This window comes from Quercus lobata, chromosome 2, assembly GCF_001633185.2.
Source record: "Quercus lobata isolate SW786 chromosome 2, ValleyOak3.0 Primary Assembly, whole genome shotgun sequence".
NCBI classification, from domain to species: Eukaryota; Viridiplantae; Streptophyta; class Magnoliopsida; order Fagales; family Fagaceae; genus Quercus; species Quercus lobata.
The window spans coordinates 77,191,167-77,211,537 of NC_044905.1; the positions used below are offsets into that span (position 1 = coordinate 77,191,167).

The window sequence follows — 20,371 nt, forward strand, 5'->3', positions numbered from 1 at the left end:
AGATACAAAAATAAAGAGCTTAACTCACAGAGATTATCAAAAGAAAAAGGAAGATCAAAGATGAGAGGCTTTGGATTTTATATCCGGATTTTTTTTTTAACTTGGGTTAGTTGACTGTGGTTAACGAAGGGTTTGTTTTGAGATATGTTTGGGTTGCTGACAGGCTGGCCTAAGGCCGATTTTTTATTTTTGATTTAGGGTGGAAGGAAGGTTTGGGGTTTTCATTAAATTGCGAGGGTGCCATTGGAAGGATGAGAGAGAGTGATAGTTTTTAAAGGAATGTATTTCTTTTTTCTTTTTCTTTTTTTATAGAAAAAAAGGAATATATTTCTTTTATTCTTTTCCCTCTTATTTTAATATTGTAAGAATAATGATAGAGGTACAAATTATTTTATAAAAAAATTTACAGTCTGTTAATATGATGAGTGATTATTAGATGAAAAAACTTTCTTTAATAAGAAGCTTAAGTAATAAGTACTCAGGCTAAATCATGGGCACCGTAGTATCAATATTGGTGCAATGGCAGTGGTTCTCTATGAAGGCCCTGCAATCATATATATATATATATATATATATATATATAGACCACGTCTCAATCACGATCCCTTTCAGTTCATTTTTCTCTAAGCTCATCACTGTTGAATTGGGTCATAGGTGGCCTTCTACTTGCGGTTGAGTAACTTCTACTTGTTCATAGTAATTTACAGACTCAAGTTATGAGAATATAGCCATCACGTCTAATTGTGGTGTTCGTATGCAACTTGTGTGCTACAGTTGTATCTGAACCAGTATCTTTAATGCTAGACATGAACTTAAGTGGTTGGAGACTAAGGGCTGATATAGCATTAATGGCCATTGTATCCTTGGTATGAAACTAATGGACTACCATGACAAAGAAGGCTTTTGGTAACTTCTGATCAGGGATTTGATTCAGCCTTCAGCAACATTTTCTACATTTGAAGGGACCTCTGCATATCAATCTTCAGGCTACTGTCAATTGCCATAGCAGCTGCTATAGGAGTTATATTCCTTGGTGATGCTCTCTATATTGGGAGGTATAGTATTCTCTCCCTCACACACGGACATTAATTTTCCCACCTTTGGGAGTTCAATATTAAAATACATTCAAAGAAGCAGATGCTATTTTCCATGACTGGATTTTATTTGGTTCTTAGTAGTTCACTTTGTCTTTTTTTTTTTCTTCCTAATGTTGCAATGTTGTTGGAGCAATAATAATATCAATGGTGTTTTATACAGTTCTATGGGGAAAGGCAATAATAATTTGCACGTCATACACACATTTCAGTTCAAAAAATAAATTGGGTATAGTAAGTGCATTAACCATTACCCATTTGAGAGGAATATAGTTCTCTCTCAAGCCATTGTCAATAGCCACTGTAGCTGCTAAGGTTGACATATTCCTTAGTGATGCTCTTTATCTTGGAAGTATATAATTCTTTCTTTCTCACGAAAATGCACATATATAGAGACAACAAAAATATTAAATAAAAAAAAATGTATATTACTAACAGAGGAGCCATGCTAGTACCAATAAATGGCCACAGGAATGACCAAGATTCAAACCCCCATCAAATTCGAACTACTAATATTAGTTATTGGATGATAGAGTTTATTAAAACAATGAAAATTACCTCATTAATCAAGCAATAAAGATAATACAATGAAAAGTCACCGTGGTCCTGATAGAACTGAAGGCAGTAATTGAGTAGCAGTAACAACATGTACTTCTTGGTTTTGAACTCCACCTCTCATGTTTGGTAAAGATGGATTTGAGAAGAAATAATCTAAGTCAGATACAATATTCACAGCACCCTCTAAGACCTTAACCACCATGGACATGGAAGGTCTCCTTGTGAAATCATTTTGCAAACACCATGCTGCAACCTTCATCATATTCACAACTTCAGCTCCATGTAATTGCATATCTTCACTGTACTTATCAACCAAATCTAGCAACCGATCCTCCTCAATATTTTTCCTGAAAAGATTAAGTAGATGCATTTCTTCCTCTGGCTGAGAGCGATCCAAATTTCTCCTTCCACACAAAATCTCCAAGAGCACTACTCCAAAGCTATATACATCTACTTTTTCTGTAATTACTGAACTCAACCATTCTGGAGCCATATAACCAGGAGTCCCTCTCATAGTTGTCACAACTTGGCTTTGGTCATGGTCAACTAGTTTAGACAACCCAAAATCAGAGACTTTTGTATTAAAATTCTCGTCTAAGAGGATGTTATGTGGTTTTATATCCAAGTGAACTATCTTCTGCCTGCAATCCTCATGCAAATAAGTTAGTCCCCTTGCAATTTCAAGGACGATCTTCTTTCTATGCTGCCAATCAAGCAACATCTCAGGATTTTTGTGAAATACCCATCTATCTAGGGACCCATTAGACATGTACTCGTAAACAAGAAGCCTATGATTTTTCTCAGCACAAAATCCAATTAGTCTCACCAAATTGATATGATGGATGCTGCCAATTGTCTCAACTTCTGCCAAAAACGATTTCTTGATTTGTCTGAAACCATCAAGACACTTCACTGCAACTTTTGTGCCGTCAGGTAGAGTTCCTTCGAAAACTGTGCCAAATCCTCCCCCACCGAGCTCCTTATTGAAATTTTCTGTTATTGCTTGCAAATCATCATAAGCATATCTTGTGGGCAACCCTGGTACATGATCCAAATAATACTCCTCGGTTTCATTTGCATTTTTCTTCTTCCGAAATAGTAAAGCAAAGATTCCAATTAAAAGAAACATAACAAGCAAAGATCCGAGGCTAGATCCCACTATTATTTGCTTATCCTTTTTATGGTTTTTTTGTTGCCTAGGAAGATCTGAACTTGAGACATTTTGAACATTTTGGACTTTAATGTATACTTTAAGGTGAGTATTATCTTGATCAATGGACATCAGTGAAAAAATTTGGGAGAGTAAATAGCAATTCCCTAAACTTTTGCTCGAATTATAAAAAGCAGCTTTGCATGAACAATTTTTTAAGCAAGCCTGTTTACAACTATCTAAATTTACATGTTGGAGGTCGGGATTTATACTTGGGGGGTCTTGAGTAAAGGGAAAGTACGTGATGTTGTGGAGCTCCAAAAGAATGTGATTTTTGGAAGCATCACAAGACAAGGGAGTACTCAGGGAGCAGCCACGGTCAGGTTGGCTTTCTTCGATGGGCTGAAAATATCTTGTTGCATTTATAGGTCTAGGACAAGTACACTGGCCGTCTGTACAAATACCATAATGGCCGCAAACTCTAGGGAAACCACAGGATGTAATATTAGTTTTGAAAACATCATATACCTCCCCCCAATGTATATCAAACACTTTCAAGTGTCCATTGTCAGCCCCTAGTCTCATATACCGAGTTGAGAAGTTTGTTGATGGAATAACCAAACTTGAACTTACATCGCTGAATATATATAATCTATCCTTCAGGAATTGAACATAGCGGATATTATTTACTGCTAAAGTATAATAGCGTTGGGGGGGAATAGAATTGATATAAGCAAAAAACCCTTGCCTGGTGACATGGAGCGAAAACAATCCTCCTAGACTAGTGAGTTGCTGCCCTGCCACCAATTTTTGCCCAACAAACAGCGTGTTAACTGGGTGATCATAAGACTGCCAAATTGTTGCACTCTTGTCATCCAAGAGCTGGAGGTTGCACATGTCGGTTAAGTTTAGGCCAGTCACAGATTTGCTGCCGATGTTTGTTGACCACACTGTAATTCCATTAGCATCTTTTAACACCAAACCTTTTTTTGAAGTAAGCTGCAAAGTCGTTGCATTAATGCTTGGGTTAGCAGACCACAATACTTTTGGACTATCAGATTTCGAAATTTGGTCAGATTGGTAAGAAAGAGAGAAAATGGCAAAGAGATGAGTGTTACACGGCGTTTGTTCACAGTAGAAGCCACAACCACAAGCACCGTAAACTTCATCGGAGGATCCACTTACAAGTATGATTCTCGCAAATGATCCATCGTCGAATTTCACAGAATCAGGGGCGGAAAGACTGTTAGTCCATGAAGTAGAAGCGTTTGGAGTCAGATATCTGGGAGCTGGCAAGGCTGTGACTAGGGCTGGACAAGAATGTGTTAGAAAAAGAACAAGGCAAAGAAGAACAACCCAGCTTATACACATTGTCTGTAAAGTAAAACAGAGTAGTATTAGAATCAAGAAAGGTCTAGTGGAAAGAGAGATTCTATTATTCTTTGGTATAACTATAGAATTCCTTCAGTTCCGCTTAAAACCTGTATTTTAAGGACTGGACCGTACGTCGAGAATAGTTTATGTAATTTCCTGGACCCTTCCCTGGTTGCCTCGCTTTAACGTCTTGACGAGGAAAGTTGTTTGGTTGACCTACATGTCGACAAGCAGCAGAAGCAGGATTTTAATTTAGAGCATACATACGGCTTCGTTCAACTTAAGCAGTACGACTGATATGGTGATATTAATATATAGAATGCCACAGAAGAATGGGTGGAGGAAAGAAAAGGGAAAGAGAAGATATTTTATGAGATTAGGAAGAAACGGGTGGATGAGAAAAAAGACGGAAAAAAAAAAAAAAAAAAAAAGAATGAAAAGAAGAAAAAAAAGAGGGAAGAGGGTTTGGTGGGATTTTTTGTTTTTTGTTTTTTTTTTTTAAATTACAATTATACTAGTCCACAATAAATTAAAAATAAAATATATCACAATAGCTGTGGTGTGAACGTCAAAAGAAAATTAAATTTATTAATGAAATATTAAGCTGGACTGAGCATAGTTAAAAATAAAAACTTATGAAAATATTATGATATTTTATTATACAGTACATACTATAATTTCATAATAATTTTATAATATTTAACAAATTATTATTAGTTTTTATTTGGAATTACTATTAACATCATATTTTTTTTAATTTGTCGTTAACAACTTGTTACATAATTTGTTTTGGTCATTTTTGAAGATTTTAGAGTGCTTTGGTCATTTTCACTTTAGTGGCATTTTGGTAATTTTGATAATTGGATAATTGGGTGGATTAGGATTTATCTATAATAATTGGATTGTGTTGAATTTGGTTAGAAGTAATTAGTTAAATGAATTTTAATAGGTAAATGAACTTTATATACTCAACCTAATTATGCCCACCCATTTGACACCCCTACTCATCTTTAACTCGACTGATGTGAGTGATTTTGAGTCATAGATGTGTAAAATTGAAGGTTTTTTTTTTTTCTAATGCAAATGCTCCTAATGAAAAGATTTAATCATCTTAACCCCAACCATTCCTCATAGATTGATGCTTACATCACAACTATGTTACAAAAAGATGTGATAACAAACCTGATTAATGTTACTTAAATAACAAACTACTTTCATCATATTAGAATACATTACTTACACTATTACGCACCTTTAGTGTGATTTCTTTCATTAGGTAATTGATGGAAAATGTTGATATAACTAACGGCCAAAATAAAATACAATTTTCTTGTCAAATAAATTGATCCTAGACTACCATATCAACATAACTAAAAAATAAAAAATAAAAAGAAAATTATATGTGAACCTCACAGGCAATCACGTGAGGCTCAATTTGGGATCAAAATCCCTACCAGTAGCACAATTTCATCCTCAGCTTATGAGAAAGTATACCGTATTTCGATAATACCAACTCAGCATCTGTTTTGGTATTTTCTACCCAATAAATAAGTGGCACCTGTTTCAAAAAACCACATTAGGCCACTCTAATAAATGATTAATTTATATTCCCAGTAGTATAGAAGATTAATTGTGATTAATTTATTGGAGTAGTCTAATGTGATTTTTTGAAACAAGTGTCAATCATTTATTGGGTAGGAAATACCAAAACAGATACTGAGTTGGTATTATCGAAACATGGTATACTTTTTCCCTAGGGGTAAAAAAATCTCTCTCTCTCTTGAAAATAGGTTTCATCTTCAAGCTTTCAAATTGTGGCAAGACCGACCTGAATGTTCTATAAGCATTTTCCTAGGAAATTAAAGCAAACCTGGGAGTAAGGTTGAACTACTTAGACTACTTTACTTATACTTTTCAAAGGAAGACTTGTACTTAGACTTTGAAAAGTATAGATGGTTAGACTATTAAACTTAGTCTAGTCCATTTATTGGTTGCATGAATCCAATAAGATATGTTGACATTAGTCTTTTTCTTTATAATAAATCACTATTTTCATTCTCTTTCTTCGAGTTGGTGGTATTATTAGTCTTTTTTCTTCTTCTTCTTTTTTAAAGATAGTTTCAACATTGTCTTTAATATTTATTCATTTATTGTGTTTTGGTCTTTAGAGCATTCACATTAGTTTATGCAAAATTTTTTGTCTATTTTAATATAATATACCTTTTTTATTTTATATATTCACTTTTCAAATCACCTCATATCAAATTATCTATTTTATATTGTAATTTTATTAAAATATTAATTTTCTTGATTTTTTAATTGTTTCTCTTTCATCACATCCAACAACTATCATTCATTCTCTTCTTTTATCATCGGGATATGTTAAGAAAAAAAAAACTAAATGCAAAATGAATAGTGTTAGTGTAAATTTATATAATTATTAAAGCAATTTTTCAAATTTACATATCTTTAGCTTGACTGATGTGAGTGATTTTGAGTCTTAGATATGTAAAATTGAGAAATTTTTTTATCTTGCATTTTAGTGCAAATGCTCTTAGTGACAAGATTAAATCATCTTAACCCCAACCATTCCTCATAGTTTGATGCTTACATCAAAACTATGTTACAAAAAGACATGATAGCAAATTTGGTTGATGTTACTTAAACAACAAACTACTCTCATCATATTGGAATACATTACTTATATCACTGTGCACTTTTGGCGTGATGATCATTCTACAAGTATAAGTTCTTATAAGATAAAGAAGTAAATGTCGAAGTTCTTATAAGATAAAGGAGTAAATGTCGAAGTTCAAGTTTCTAAAAAAGAACTTTACATACAGATTAGACTAAAGTAGGATTTCTATTTCAAATAAAGAAAAAAAAATGCATTACTTATAACAAATTATGGTTTTACATCTCTTTATTATTGTAATTGTTATTAATTTTTTGAGTTATGTTTACTAATAATGGTTCGGGGTAAATTACTTATTTGGTCCTCAACTTTTATGTTATATGTCAATTTAGTTCCTAAACTTTTAAATATGTCAATTTGGTTCAGAACCTTTTGATATTATGTCAAAATGATTTCTACCATTAGGTGATTGATAGAAAATGCGGACATAGCTAACAGACAAAATATATTATAATATTCTTGTCACATAAATTGACAACTAGGTGAGTTTGGCATTAGTTTTTAACTTTTAGTTTTTATGTGCAGTTTTTTAAAATCTCAATTTTTTCCTGCTTTTTCACACTTTTTAAAAAAAATTCAAAATATAAATATATTTTAGCACACTTTCAACAAAATTTTCAACAAAAAGATAAATGAGTTATTCCCAAATGAATAACTAGATTGCCACATCAGCGCACACACACTCTCTCTCAACAAAAAGATAAATGAGTTATTCCCAAATGAACAGCTAGATTGCCACATCAGCACACACACACTCTCTCTCTCTCTCTCTCAAATAGGTTTCATCTCCAGCCGTCAAATTGTGGGAAGACCGACCTGAACATTCTATAAGCATTTTCCCCTAGGAAATTAAAGCAAACCTGGGAGCACAGTTGAACTACTTTCAGTAGAAAATTCAAAGGAAGACTTGTACTTAAGACCTTGAAAAGTAGTTTCTCATGCAATAGCTAGGCTTCATCCTCTTTAACAAGGGGCCACCAGTTTTTAAGGCTTCATCCACTTTTAAGTCCTCTCTTCAGCAACCTCTGGCAATGTGCAACTCTGTCCTATTTGCAGTTTGATTGGATCTATTTTAATAGCTTTTGAATTTTGTACTGTGATCACCCAAAAGTAGGGGTGGTAAAATCAACCCAAACTCATATGTCCACCCAAATTCATCTATTTAAATGAGACCTAAATCCACTCAATTATTAATTGGATTAAATGGATATTAACCCAATTAAACTCAATTAAAATTAATGTTTATTGGGTTTAAATTAAGTACCCAATTAGACCCAATTATGATCTAACTATCATTTCTACAAATCACCCAACTCTAAAATGCCCCAAAACCACTAAAATTATCAAAATATCCCCTCAACCTAAAAAATGACCAAAATACCCCTAAAATTTAAAAAAAGACCAAAATACCTCTTAAAACTAAAAAATAACCAAAATACCCCTAAAACCTAAAAATTACCAAAATAACCCCAAAACCTACAAAATACCCCCAAAACCCAAAAAATGACCAAAATATCCCTCGAAATCCAAAAAATGACCAAAATACCACCAAAACCCAAAAAATGACCACCAAAAAAACCCCCAAAACTTACAAAATGACCAAAATACCCCTGAAACCCAAAAAGTGGCCAAAATACCTCTCAAAACCTAAAATGACCAAAAATACCCTCAAAACCTAAAAATTACCAAAATACCCCCTAAAACCCAAAAAATGACCAAAATACCCCCCGAAATCCAAAAGAATTACCAAAATACCTCCGAAACCTAAAAATTACCAAAATACCCTTGAAATCCAAAAAATGACCAAAATCCCTCTGAAACCTAAAAAATGACCAAAACAACCCCAAAACCTAAAAAATGACAAAAATACCATCGAAACCTAAAAAATGGCCAAAATAACCCCCAAACCTAAAAATTGATCAAAATAATCTAGAAACCTAAAAATGACCAAAACACCCCCTAAAACTATAAAATGACCAAAATACCCCACTCTTGCAAAACACATAATGCAAAGATACAAGAAAGTTTAATAAGAATATCCATACACATTCACTTAAGCAAGTACAAATGTTAAATACTCAAGCACAAAGTTTTCAAGCTCAAATTGAAATTTTATTGTCACCTACAGCCTACAAGACAACAACAACAACAATATTAGATAAAGAAACACATATTAGTGTCAGCAGAGCCACACACTAATTCGGTATACCAATAAATGGCAATAGGAATGACCAAGATTCAATCCCCCATAAAATTCAAACTACTAATATTAGTTATTGGGTGATAGAATTTATTAAAAGAATACAAATTACCTCATTAGTCAAGCAATATAGATGGTATAGTGAAAAGTCACCATGGTCCTAATAGAACTGAAGGCAATAATGGAGTAACAAGAAGAATATGCCCGTCTTGGTTTTCAACACCAGCACTCATGTTTGGTGAATATGGATTCGAGAAGAAATAATCTAGGCTAGATTCAACATTCACAACACCTTCTAAGACCTTAACCACCATGGACATGGAAGGCCTCCTTGTGAAATAATTTTGCAAACACTACACTGCAACCCTTATCATATTCACTACTTTTCAGCTCCATGTAATTGCATATCTTCACTGTACCTGTCAATCAAATCTAGCAATTGATCTTCCTCAATATTTTTCCTAAAAAGATGAAGAAGATGCATTTCTTCCTCTGGTTGAGAGCAATCCAAATTTCTTCTTCCACACAAAATCTCCAAGAGCATTACTCCAAGACTATATACATCTACTTTTTCCATAATTACTGAACTCAACCATTCTGGAGCCATATAGCCAGGAGTCCCTCTCATAGTTGTCACAACTTGGCTTTGGTCATGGTCAACTAGTTTAGACAACCCAAAATCAAAGACTTTTGCATTAAAATTCTCATCTAAGAGGATGTTATGTGGTTTTATATCCAAGTAAACTATCTTCTACCTGCAATCCTCATGCAAATAAGTTAGTCGCCTTGCAATTTCAAGGACGATCTTCTTTCTATGTTGCCAATCAAGCAACATCTCAGGATTTTGGTGAAATACCCATCTATCTAGAGACCCATTAGACATCTACACATAAACAAGAAGCCTATGAAATTTCTCAGCACAAAATCCAATCAGTCTCACCTAATTGATATGATGGATGCTGCTAGTTGTCTCAACCTCTGCCAAAAATGATTTTTTGATATGATTGAAATCATCAAGATGCTTCACTGCAACATTTGTTCCGTCAGGTAGAGTCCCTTCTAAAATTGTGCCAAATCCTCCTCCACCGAGCTTCTTATTGAAATTTTCTGTTATTGCTTGCAAATCATTATAAGCATATCTTGTGGGCAGCCCTACTACATGATCCAAATAATACTACTCAGCTTCATCTGCATTTTTCTTCTTCCAAAATAGTAAAGCACATATTCCAATTAAAAGAAACATAAAAAGCAAAGATCCGAGAGTCTAGATCCCACTATTATTTGCTTATTCTTCTTATGGTTTTTTTGTTGTCTGGGAGGATCTAAACTTTAGACATTTTGGACATTTTGGACCTTAATGTATACTTTAAGGTTAGCATTATCTTGATCAATAGCCATCAGTAAAAACATTTGGGAGAGTAAATAGCAATTCCCTAAACTTTTGCTCGAATTATAAAAAGTAGCTTTGCATGAACAATCTTTTAAGCAAGCCTGTTTACAACTATCTAAATTTATATGTTGGTGATCTGGATTTATACTTGGGGGGTCTTGAGTAAAGGGAAAGTATGTGATGTTCTGGAGCTCTAAAAGAATGTGAGTTTTGGAAGCTTCACAAGACAAGGGAGTAATCCAGAAGCAGCCATGCTTAAAATACTTAGGTTTGCTTTCTTCGATGGGCTGAAAAGAGCTTGTTGCATTTATAGGTCTAGGACAACTACACTGGTTGTTCGTACAAATACCATAATTGCCGCAAACTCTAGGGAAACCACAGGATGTAATATAAGTTTTGAAAACATCATATACCTCCCCCCAATATAATATCAAACACTTTCAAGTGTCCATTGTCAGCCCCTAGTCTCATATACCAATTTGAGAAGTTTGTTGATGAAATAACCAAACTTGAATTTACATCGCTGAACATATATAATCTATCCTTCAGGAATTGAACGTAACGGATATTATTTACTGTTGAAGTAAAAAAGCGTTTTTTTGTTTTGGGGGGGTGGGGGGGAATAGAATTGATATAAGCAAAAAACCCTTGCCTGGTGACATGGAGCGAAAACAGTCCCCCTAGACTAGTGAGTTGCTGCCCTGCCACCAATTTTTGTCCAACAAACAGCGTGTTAATTAGGTGATCATAAGACTGCTAAATTGTTGCACTCTTGTCATCCAAGAGCTGGATGTTGCACATGTCGGTTAAGTTTAGGCCAGTCACAAATTTGGTTGATTCTTTAGTACTATAACTTAAGACTTGCTACCGTCTGAAAACTGTAAATGATAAACTTCTGGTTGACTTTAATAACTTGACGAGAAAAGTTAATGTAATTTCATGGATCCTAATTTAGAGCAGAGCAGAGGCCTTCGTTCAACTTAAGCTGCACGCCCGGCCTGACATTAATAGAACGTCACCGTTTCAGTTAAGCGAAGCACTCATAGCTGGACTGGAGTGCAATTCAATTCCAGTGGATTTTAGATGTTTTCCTTTTTTATTTTATTTTATTTTATTTATTTATTTATTTATTTATAATTTTTTCGGAATTTTTTTTATAAGAATATTTTAGGAAGGTTTAGATGTTATATATCTTGGAACAAGTTTTGTCAATATTTTATTAAAAAAGGAACTTCCTTTTCATAAACCCCAAATATATATATATATATATATATATGAGATGGGTTCAAGTTACACCTGGTGTAACTCTTTAGAGTTACACATTTTTTAAACCGTTAGATTTAAGTAGATCTAACGGTTAAAAAAAATCATCATTATTATAAATATTCTTATTAGGATCTTATTAATTACCCTCATTTATTATATTTTAAACCTATCTTTAAACCCAAAAACTTTTGATGTATGACTCTCTCTCTCTCTCTCTCTCTCTCTCTCTCTCTCTTTGTCTCCTCTGTCATTGCTCCTCCACCATTGTTCCACCTCTACAAGTTGCCAATAGAAAAAAAAAAAAAAAAAAAACATTCCCATATAAGTCTCTTTCTAAAAGAAAATTAAAGCTTTTAATAAAATATAACCAACAATAATTCTGTATTAGTAGACAGTGAGAATTTTTCTCAATGCATTAGATTTAGTTCCAATGAATTGTCAGTTCTTTCCATCATTGATTGGCTAGAGTTAAGCATTACGAAAAAACTTGTTGTGGAAACCAAACTAAAAACATACCTAACTTTCATTCAGTCATTTCTTAAAAGATCTTCCAATTCTTAAAAAATTATGTATTGACAGTAATGTGGAATTTCCATTATTGAAGAAATTTAGCATAAACAATTGCCCTAAATTGAAGACATTTGCATTCAGACATGCCAGTTCAAACATGGAGGTTCATAAAGGACTCGTGGAAATAAATTCAGAGGACAATCGTCATACAACTTCGCAATCACACATCAATGACAGCATAGATATTTTTTAAACTTTCCCCCTTCTCTTATTTGTGAGGATCTGAGTTTGTAAGAGTTGAGAAAGAATTTATTATTGCTGCAGATTGTGCTCGCCAACTTGGAAAGTTTGGAACAGTCCTTAATAGACTTGTAAGAGAAACAGCAAAACCAACGTTGGGCAAGGTCCTTTTGCAAAATAGCAAACATGCATTGAGAAAACTTCTAACTTTTTGCTATTACGGAATTATTCTTTTAGAAAGAGGCTTATATGGGAATGGTTTTTTTTTTTTTTGCCTTCTGCTGGCAACCTGTAGAGGTGGAGCAATGGTGGAGGAGACAGAGAGAGAGAGTTAGAGGTCAAATATTTTTTGGTTTAAAAATAAATTTAGAAGGTAATAAATGAGGGTAATTAATGATATCCTAGTAAGAATATTTGTAATAATGAAGGTCTTTTTTTAACCGTTAGATCCACTTAAATCCAACGGTTTAAAAAATGTGTAACTCTAAAGAGTTACACCAAGTATAACTTGAATCCATCTTATATATATATATATATAACCTAAAAGAAGAAGGAAAAATAGAAATGAGAGGATGATTAAAAAAAAAATTAGTGCTACAAACATATCCAATTTTGCAACATGCTAAGTACTTAACTTATTATGTAAGCAACATTATTTTCATATGAGACAATCATAGCCAATATTTTTATTACGTTAGAAATACAAATAATTGTTTTGCATTTCTTGAGAATAAGACATGAGATGCATTTTTTTTATGTTTTGTTGATAATCTGCAATAATATTAAGAAAAACAAAGGGAATACAAGGATGGCAATCTTCCTTACAGACTGACTCGATGACATGTGGGAAATATTATTGAAAAAGAAAGACAGCCTAGATTGAACAATGTATCCAGCAGCTCATGAGCTACTAAATTGCAGCATCTGCGAACCCAATAGAAAAGAACAAAAAGAAAAGACGTAGACAAAAGAAATGTTATTTTTTATTTATTTATTTATTATATATATATAATTTTTTTTTTTGAGATGAAAACAAATGTTATTTGTGGGGCCCGGCCCAGAAATAATGGGCTATTCCAAACTCAGGCCCGTCCGAGGAGCTTCCTATCCGAAGAGAAACCACGTATGAAGCATTACTCAAACCCATAAACGCCAGGGAAACATGTCCGAGGAGTAAATCCTCCTCGGACATCACGAAGCCCAGACGAGGAACTCTCCCCAGCCACTTCAGTTCATCCTCCCAACATATAAAATGAATAAAATCTAAAATATCCCAGGGAGAGCTACCACCACATTAATTGCGCCCCAACCACCCACTTGGCCGCATTAATGAGGAAATGACCCCTGAACAGTACCGCCTTGGCCTCTGCAACTCACATGGGGAGAGATGAAAGCGTCTGATGGGATAGCCACTCAAGTAGGTGCTTAGATAGTCAACAAGTGTAGGGTTGAGATAAGAGAAGGGAACTATATAATGTAGTGGAGTCCCTTAGAGAGGAGGACGAGAATTTCTGTATGAGAAACTAAAGAAACAAACTTATACGTGAGAGATCCATTCTGGTGTTTTTATTTTTTTTGTAACAATGCTTTCCATGTATCAGACCGAACAGACTCACTGAGACCAAGTTCTTTGACCCATCCTCTACAAATATTTATTGTGGGTTGCGCTTTGGGCCAGGGCCTGATCAAACGAATTTGGGCCAGGAAAATCGTGCAACTACAATTGGCGCCGTCTGTGGGAAGAACTAGAGCATCAGTTAGCACAATGGTCAAGCATGGCAGAACTAGGTCCACACCAGGAGAATCCTCACGAGGCTGACTCCCAACAGACACAACCCGCCGAGTCCCAGAGGCAAAATAACCCCGTCAATCCAGGCCACAGGGGAAATCGTGAGGGAAGTGTGCATATTTTTCGGACAAGCCAGAGTCACACTCAGATAGGTAGTCACGTGTCCCAGAAGCGAAATAGTCACCAGGCCATGCAGCGAGAGATAGATGATCTGAAAAGGAAGCTACAACGAGCACAGCGAAGGCGATCTCCTTCAGACTCAGACAAGTCCTCTAATGCGGAGGATGTGAGTTACCGACGGAGGTCAAGGACCCCCCCAAGTGAAACCTTTACCTACGAAAAGGAACCACGCCCTGTGCGGAAGTATGAGAGCGCATCTAGTAAGGGTTCGGGAAACGACGCCATGAAGAAGGCGTTGGATCAGGTTTCAAGGTCCCCCTTCACGTATAGAATTGAAGGGGCTGAGCTACCTCGACGGTTCAACCAACCAGCATTCGCCATTTATAGCGGTCGATCAGACCCGGTAGAGCATGTGAGTCAATTTAACCAAAAGATGGCGATCTACTCGCAAAATGAGGCCCTTATGTGCAAAATCTTCCCGTCCAGCTTGGGATCAATGGCGATGAGGTGGTTCAACGGCCTGGAGACAAATTCCATAAGCTCTTACAAGCAGCTCACTCGAGATTTCTGCTCCCGCTTTATCACCAACACCAGAGTCCCCAGGCCCCTCGGTTCGCTATTGTCCTTGTCCATGCACGAGGGAGAGACTCTGAAAGCATACTCCGATAGATACTGGGAAGTATATAATGACCTGGATGATAACCACGATGCTGTCGCTATCAGCACATTCAAAAGCGGCCTCCCCACCGACCATGGCTTAAGGAAGTCCCTCACTGGTAAACCAGTTGCTAACGTTGATCAGTTGAGGGATAGGATAGACAAGTACAAAAGAGTGGAGGAAGATCAGCTGCAAGGGAGGGGGAAGGAGAAGGTTATCCACCCCAAAGCAAATGATTTCAGGTCGGAACGGCACAATCATGGTCAGCCGAGGAGAGATTTTGCGCGACAGGCTGGGCAGAGTAACCCGCAAACAGTGAATGCCATATTCAGAGAGCCCGTACAACAGGTACTGGAGAAAGTAAGAGATGAACCCTATTTCAGGTGGTCGGGAAAGATGGCTGGAGAACCTTCCAAACGCAACCAAAACCTGTACTGCCACTATCATCAAGACCATGGGCACACCACTGAGGACTGCAGGAATCTGTGGAATCATCTGGATCAGTTGGTCCGAGAGGGAAAGTTACGTCACCTGCTGCACCCGTCGAGTGGCTACACCGGCCAAGCAGCACAAGAGCCGCGAAAGGACGTAACCTTAAGACCACCCACCGGGACAATACATGTCATCTTCGCTGCACCAGGAAGAACGGGACCACCCATCCCCAGGGTGTTAGCTGTTGATCGGCTCCCCTCCGGGAGCAGGCAGAGGGAACACAAAAGGTCAAAAAAGGGAAGCTCTTTGATACTGGGGTTCTCGGATGAGGATAAGAGAGGAACTATTCAACCCCACGATGATGCCTTGGTGGTCACTCTGAGGATTGGGGGCTTTGACGTGAAAAGGGTGTTGGTGGATTCGGGAAGTGCAGTAGAGATAATGTACCCTGATCTATACAAGGGGCTGAACCTGAAGCCAGAAGATTTGGCAGTTTATGACTCCCCCCTTCTTAGCTTCGAGGGGAGAATGGTTACGCCAAAAGGGCAAATCCGACTACCCATACAGACTGGGGCGGAGGTGGTGGAAGTGAATTTTATCGTCGTCGACGTTTACTCACCCTACACCGCGATAGTCGCCAGGCCATGGATCCACGCCCTGGAAGCAGTAACCTCCACACTCCATCAGAAGGTGAAATACCCATCCAAAGGACAAGTGGAAGAGATCCGAGGAGATCAGGCCGTGTCCAGGCAGTGTATGGTGGCCGCCGTCTTACATCGGCCCCATGCCGAGTCCTCGGCCCCTGAAAGTTTATAGCAATCAGCCGCCTCGGCAGAGCAGGACGACGGACTGGCCGAGGAGATAGGGTGTGAAAGTTTAGATAAAATCGCTGTCAACGACGACCCGGAGAAGTTCTTTCTGGTCGGCTCGGAGTTGCCCTCTCAGGAAAAGGAGGAACTGGTCGGATTTCTTAGAGAAAATGTCGACGTGTTCGCATGGGAAGCCTACGACGCCCCGGGCGTCGATCCCAGCCTTATTTGTCACCACCTGAACGTCAACCCCTCTTCCACTCCGAAGAAGTAGCCACCCCGACGCCCTTCAAAGGAACATGCTAGTGCCGTAAAAGACGAAGTGGCAAAGCTAAAAAGAGCGGGGGCTATCAAAGAGGTCTTTTACCTAGAGTGGCTGGCAAACACGGTGGTGGTAAAGAAGAAGACAGGGAAATGGAGGGTCTGCGTAGACTTCACGGACCTGAACAAGGCATGCCCAAAAGACCCATTCCCCCTACCCCGAATTGATCGATTGGTGGATGCAACCGTGGGGCACCCTCGGATGAGCTTCCTGGACGCCTTCCAAGGCTATCATCAGATACCCCTTGCGCTAGAGGACCAAGAGAAAACGGCTTTCATGACGCCCATCGGAAACTATCATTACAAGGTGATGTCGTTTGGCCTAAAGAACGCAGGCTCAACCTACCAAAGAATGATGACTCGGATGTTTGAACCACAACTGGGCAAGATCATTGAGGTTTATATAGATGATATGGTCGTCAAGAGTAGAAAGGCGTCCGAGCACGTGAAGGACCTCGGAACAATCTTCACCGTATTAAGGGAGCACCGGTTGCGGCTGAATGCCTCCAAATGTTCCTTCGGGGTAGGGTCTGGGAAATTCCTAGGGTATATGGTCACCCACAGGGGAATAGAAGTAAGTCCCGATCAAATCAAAGCCATTAACAGCCTACAGGCTCCTCGGAATCCGAAGGAAGTACAAAAACTCACTGGTATGATTGCGGCGTTGAACCGGTTCATATCGAGATCAGCGGATCGATGTCGGCCTTTCTACCTCCTGATAAACAAGTGGAAAGAGTTTGCATGGTCGGAGGATTGCGTTCAGGCTTTCCAGCAACTTAAAAACTACCTGTCCCGACCACCCATCATGTCCAGCCCTGAGGCCGATGAGGTGCTGTTTGCCTACATCGCCGTAGCTCTCCACGCTGTAAGCCTGGTACTGATACGGGATGATAATGGGGTGCAGCGACCGGTGTACTATGTGAGCAAATCACTACATGAGGCCGAGGTGCGATACCTACCTTTAGAAAAGGCAATCCTGGCAATAGTGCATGCAACCCGAAAACTTCCTCATTACTTTCAGGCGCACACAGTCATCGTTCTGACTCAGCTTCCCCTCCGAGCAGTGCTTCGAAGCGCTGACTATACTGGAAGGATCGCCATGTGGAGTGCGCTCTTGGGAGCCTTTGATATAAAATATATGCCCAGATCCTCCATCAAAGGGCAGGTCCTCGCGGACTTGGTAGCGGAGTTTGCTGAGCCCTCCATAGAAACAATAACCGAGAAGAAGGACATGGATGGGAAGTCGGTTGGTGCGATCTCAACAGGAAGGAACACGCATTGGAAGGTCTACGTAGATGGCGCAGCCAACTACAGAGGGTCAGGAGTTGGGATAGTTTTAATATCCCCGGACGGTGCTGCCATTGAAAAATCATTAAGGCTCGGATTCTCGGCTACGAACAATGAAGCCGAATACGAAGCCTTACTACAAGGGATGACGATGGTTCAAAGGTTGGGCGGAAAAATGATAGAAGCGTTCTCGGACTCCAGACTGGTAGTCGGACAGGTGATGGGTGAGCTGGAAGCCCGAGATACTAGGATGCAAGAGTATCTGGGACAAGTCAGGCGGCTGCAGACGAATTTTGAGTCCTTCAATGTGACACACATTTCCAGGAGTGGCAACACCCATGCGGACTCGCTGGCCACTCTCGCCACGTCCTCGGCACATAATCTGCTGCGAGTAATCTTGGTTGAAGATCTAGCTAAGGCAAGTCCCATCAGTAGAGGCCCTGCCAGAGTCCACCAGATTAGAAAGAGTCACAGCTGGATGGATCCCATAAAGAACTTCCTGCAAAACGACGTCTTACTGGAAGAGAAATTGGAAGCCGAGAAAATACGAAGGAATGCTCCTCGGTTTTGGCTGTCAGAGGACCACAAACTATATCAGCGCTCCTATTCTGGACCGTACCTACTCTGCGTACACCCAGAAGAATCCAAATCTCTGCTTGAGGAGTTACACGAGGGGATTTGTGGAAGTCATACCGGAGGGAGATCGCTGGCACACAGGGCACTTACCCAGGGGTACTGGTGGCCGAACATGCAGAGAGAGGCCCAAGAATACGCCAAGAAGTGCGATCAGTGCCAAAGATTCGCCCCGAATATCCACCAACCCGGAGGAGTTCTCAACCCCCTCTCGAGTCCATGGCCGTTCGCACAATGGGGCCTTGATCTAGTTGGACCCTTCCCCAAGGCCGCAGGGAACAAGCGATACATAATAGTCGGAACGGACTACTTCACTAAATGGGTGGAGGCTGAACCATTGGCCAACATTAGGGACGTGGACGCCCAAAAATTCATCTGGAAGAACATCATCACCCGCTTCGGGACCCCACGTACACTCATTTCCGACAATGGTCTGCAGTTCGACAGTAAAAACTTTAGGGAGTATTGCCGCGAGTTTGGAATCATCAACCGATATTCCACCCCCGCCTACCCTCAGGGAAATGGACAGGTCGAAGCCGTGAACAAGGTCATAGTGCACGGACTGAAGAAGAGGTTGGACGAGGCGAAGGGGAGATGGGTAGAAGAACTCCCCCATGTCTTATGGACTTATCGGACGACGCCGCAACGATCGACCGGTGAGACCCCCTTCTCGATGACTTACGGGGCTGAGGCCGTGCTCCCGATTGAGAACAACTTTCCCACACTGAGGTCTAGATCGTTTACCCCAAGCGATAACGACGAGTTATTGGAACGGAGTCTGGACCTAGCCGAAGAAAGAAGGGAAAAAGCGATGATTCATGTGGCCTATTATCACCAGAAGCTGAGACAAGGGTATGATGCTAACGTCAAACCACGGCATCTGGGGCTAGGTGATCTCGTAATGAGGAAGATTCTTGGCAGCGCAAAGAACCCCTCTTGGGGCAAGCTGGGACCCAATTGGGAAGGACCATACCGTGTCACATCCGTGGCCGGAATAGGCGCCTACTACCTAGAAGATTTAGATAAAAAAGCTGTACCTCGACCATGGAATGTAAATAACCTCAGAAGATATTATTATTAATGAGAATGGCTTAGCATACGTTTTCTTTCATGATTATCCGCTGCTTGCTGGGCTACTGACAACCATTCATAGTTTTAAACAGAACCCAAGTCCTGCATGGCTCCTCGGACCACAGACTTGGGGGAAATTATTACTAATATAAGTTTTAAACAGAACCTAGTCCTGCATGGCTCCACGGACCACAGACTAAGGGGAAATTAATACTTAAGGCAACTATTCATAGTTTTAAACAGAACCCAAGTCCTGCATGGCTCCTCGGACCACAGACTTGGGGGAAATTATTACTAATATAAGTTTTAAACAGAACCTAGTCCTGCATGGCTCCACGGACCACAGACTAAGGGGAAATTAATACTTAAGGCAACTATTCATAGTTTTAAACAGAACCCAAGTCCTGCATGGCTCCTCGGACCACAGACTTGGGGGAAATTATTACTAATATAAGTTTTAAACAGAACCTAGTCCTGCATGGCTCCACGGACCACAGACTAAGGGGAAATTAATACTTAAGGCAACTATTCATAGTTTTAAACAGAACCCAAGTCCTGCATGGCTCCTCGGACCACAGACTTGGGGGAAATTATTACTAATATAAGTTTTAAACAGAACCTAGTCCTGCATGGCTCCACGGACCACAAACTAAGGGGAAATTAATACCTAAGGCAACTATTCATAGTTTTAAACAGAACCCAAGTCCTGCATGGCTCCTCGGACCACAGACTTGGGGGAAATTATTACTAATATAAGTTTTAAACAGAACTTAG

The 20,371-nt window shown here is 38.9% G+C and overlaps 1 protein-coding gene and 1 pseudogene across 4 annotated transcripts; both read right to left on the reverse strand.

The window, feature by feature from the left end:
* Nucleotides 1–1,546: 1,546 nt before the first annotated feature.
* Nucleotides 1,547–4,455, reverse strand: LOC115976697 (G-type lectin S-receptor-like serine/threonine-protein kinase SD2-5). Of its 4 annotated transcripts, none has more exons than XM_031098146.1 (2): nucleotides 4,309–4,455; nucleotides 1,547–4,176 (listed from the first exon to the last, which is right to left on the reverse strand). In XM_031098146.1, the coding sequence occupies exon 2, from the start codon at nucleotides 4,171–4,173 to the stop codon at nucleotides 1,690–1,692; it is 2,484 nt and encodes an 827-aa protein (XP_030954006.1). In that variant the 5' UTR covers nucleotides 4,174–4,176; nucleotides 4,309–4,455; the 3' UTR covers nucleotides 1,547–1,689. The 4 variants fall into 4 exon arrangements, with proteins under 4 accessions (XP_030954006.1, XP_030954005.1, XP_030954007.1 ...); XM_031098145.1 differs by having other exon boundaries at nucleotides 4,284–4,455; XM_031098147.1 differs by lacking the exon at nucleotides 4,309–4,455 and having other exon boundaries at nucleotides 1,547–3,801; nucleotides 3,921–4,071.
* Nucleotides 4,456–9,220: 4,765 nt separating this feature from the next.
* LOC115971256 lies at nucleotides 9,221–10,932 on the reverse strand (annotated as a pseudogene).
* Nucleotides 10,933–20,371: the final 9,439 nt, after the last annotated feature.